Source organism: Anneissia japonica, unplaced genomic scaffold, assembly GCF_011630105.1.
Source record: "Anneissia japonica isolate Jap-2015-1 unplaced genomic scaffold, ASM1163010v1 scaffold2598_len3587_cov196, whole genome shotgun sequence".
NCBI classification, from domain to species: domain Eukaryota; kingdom Metazoa; phylum Echinodermata; class Crinoidea; order Comatulida; family Comatulidae; genus Anneissia; species Anneissia japonica.
Genome location: NW_022706763.1, coordinates 208 through 3,341, shown reverse-complemented (window position 1 = coordinate 3,341; position 3,134 = coordinate 208). Strand labels below are relative to the sequence as shown.

General features: G+C 33.2%; 1 protein-coding gene across 1 annotated transcript; it reads left to right on the top strand.

The window, feature by feature from the left end:
* The first annotated feature begins 426 nt into the window (after nt 1–426).
* Nucleotides 427–2,242, top strand: LOC117106206 (toll-like receptor 2 type-2). Its single transcript, XM_033247556.1, has 2 exons — nt 427–539; nt 1,699–2,242. The coding sequence occupies exons 1-2, from the start codon at nt 427–429 to the stop codon at nt 2,240–2,242; spliced, it is 657 nt and encodes a 218-aa protein (XP_033103447.1).
* Nucleotides 2,243–3,134: the final 892 nt, after the last annotated feature.

Sequence of the window (3,134 nt, the reverse complement as noted above, 5' to 3'; positions counted from 1 at the left end):
ACCAATGGTTATAGAGGTATGGACATGCTATAGGGTCCTTTGTGTCAAAGTTCAAAAATATCATTTCCGGTCACTTTTAGAAAAAAATGTTGCATTAGTGCAAATAGAGATATATATTCCGAACAAGGCTTAAACTTAGGTCTTTATGACCAACGGTTAAGGAGATTTAAATATCCTGCAGGGTACCTAGGGTCAAAGTTTATAAACTTTATTTCCGGTCACTTTAGGGCAACATGTTGCATAATAGGAACATGCATGTTCTGAAACACCAAAATTAGGTCTCTGTGGCCAACCGGTTTTTGAGATATGGATATGCTGGATATCTAGGGTCAAAGGTCAGAAATGCCTTTCCGGTCACTTTTTGGCAAAATATTACATTAGAGCAAATAGAAACATGCATCTTCTGAACATTTTGAGACTGAAACTATGACTAACAGTTTTGGAGATATAGATATGCTGGTTCATGTAGGCTTAAAGGTCAAAAGTGCCATTTCTGATCACTTTTGGACAAAATGCTACATTAGAACAAATAGCAACATGTATGTTCCCAACAATTTGAGACCAAAACTAAGTCTGTACGATTTTCCATTGCCAAGATATATGGATCCCGTCTTTTAGAGGCGGTCATTTTAAATTGAAAATGGCGGCCATAGCAGGTGTCAGAAACTTGGCACACACATTTTTTTTAATTCACACATATTAAAGATATTTTGTGCCAAGTTTCATGCTTTGGTAAGAAAGTGCACAACTTGACCCTTAGCTGCTCTACTAAAATGTGCAACTTAGCTGTTCTACTATAGCAGTTTTTTTGTTTTGAAATTTGTGGTTATTTTTACATTTGTAGTAGATTTTTACATTTGTGGGCTCTACAAACCCCAAACTCGTCTCGAAAGGTGTACTAAGTTCCATTACCAGAACCATAAGCGCTAATAATAATAGTGACGATGTTGATGATGATGATGATGATGATGATGATGATGCTATCATAAAACAGCTGAAAAGTGAAAATAAGTTTGTTTGAAAGTTAATCAATTAGCAAAGATGAAAACATGTTAATTACACTATTTATAAAAAATTAACGAAACAAGGAAATAAAATGTTTAGAACATAAATACTTCATGACTGAATATTACTGACTAAAAACGACCCATAAATATATGATATAACATAAATAGCACTTGTATCGCTGTAAGCGATAGATTGTTTTTGTAAAACAACAATAGGCCTATTAAGAATATTATGCAGTTGCAATGATGTAAATCACAGACGAGTACAGGGTAATTTGTTGATGAAGAAATGTTGGTGAAGAGTATAGGGATCATAACGTAAGTTAAAGTGAGTTAATAATGTGTACCATCCATAAACAAAATTAGTATAAGTACGCCTCTAAACAGTTTTGGTTATAATGTACAGCAGAATATGGTAGCCTATACGTACTTCTCTACACCACATCGGTCGCGAATGTCACTACTCATGATCCAAAGCAGTTAGGTTATCCTCAGGAAAGGTCATTCAGTGCAATCGTTTAAAATGTACGCTAGGCAAGATATGATCTTTTAATTTAATTTTTTTTCAGCTTGTACTTGCATCTTTGGCTCCGTATACACTTTGAAATAAGTTGATTTGTACATCCTTGATTCAATTGGAAGCTATATATAGCTTACCTGATTATAATTAGACATATCTTATATTTCATAGATACTGGAATCAGCGACGACTGCTCCGAAAGCAGTACGACAGATTACAAAACGAGGGTCCGCCACCAATTGACGGCGTACAGGTTCGATATGACGCATTCGTCTCCTACAACAGCAAAGACGTTGATTGGGTACTCAAATCAGCCCTGCCGACACTGGAAGGTCCCGAGTTCAATTTTCGTCTTTGCGTTGACTTCCGGGATTTTGTAGTTGGCGGAGCAATCGCTGACAATATTTCTGATGCTATTAAGTATAGTCGTAAAATGCTGATAGTTGTCACCAAGAACTTTGCTAAGAGTGAATGGTGTTACTTTGAAATGGAAATGGCAAGGACCCGTATGTTTGACAATTACGAGGACATTTTTGTGGCTGTAATTTTACAGCATGTGGCGAGTAGAAATATGCCAACATTACTTCAGAGGATCTTGAGAAAGAAGACCTACATCGAATGGACTGAAAATCCAGATGGTCAGAAGGTGTTTTGGACACGTTTGGCAGCTGCTTTAAATACCCCAAATGCTCATCATGATCGTCTTATTAAGTAAAAATACTTTGCAGAACTCTATTACGTATCGCCTAACAAACGTGTTATTTTCTCATTTTCTTACTTATAATTAATTACCTAATAATAAGTGTCGTAATAATAATGTAATATAATAATTGTAACATTTAATATTTTGCCTGAGCTAAATGCATTATACCCGGAATAATGTTCTGTTTTAGTTTTACTGTTTTCCTTCTTTCCTGAACAACAAAAAAGGAAACTACAATAAATTAAACGGGGAAGCAATAAGTAGAAAAAAGGGAATGAAAATGAAACTAAATGAGATAAGAGTGAAGGAAAATGAGTTTTTCAAATATAGATGATTTAAAAAAGAATCTTTAACAGATTGTGGCGCCGCACCCCTTCTTTTCTGGGCGTCCCATACTTTTTGGACGCATAGATAATTTTCGGGACGTTTAGTTAGTTGCTTTAGTTGATCAAAGACTACGTTATTTGTGATGTGCAGATTATTTATGTATGGACTCTTGCCTAAGTTGTATAGCGTTTATGTGCTTTAATTGGTAATTATTAAAATTCTTCAGCTTTTGAACCTTAAATAATGTATTATTTAAGCCTATACCAAAAGTAAAGATCTCATTATTACTATTATTATTATTATTATTATTATTATTATTATTATTATTATTATTATTATTATTATTATTATTATTATCGTCATTATTTTTATATATACATTTTTTAAATATTAATATTATATTACTAAAAAGGTTAAGGGATTATACAAATATAAAATCATGTTCTTATTATTATTATTAATATTATTATTATTATTATTATTATTATTATTATTATTATTATCAAGGGTCACTATGAGACAAGGCCTGCCTTCCAATTGTGATCCTAACAATGGCTTGTTTCCCTTTTCTCTTACA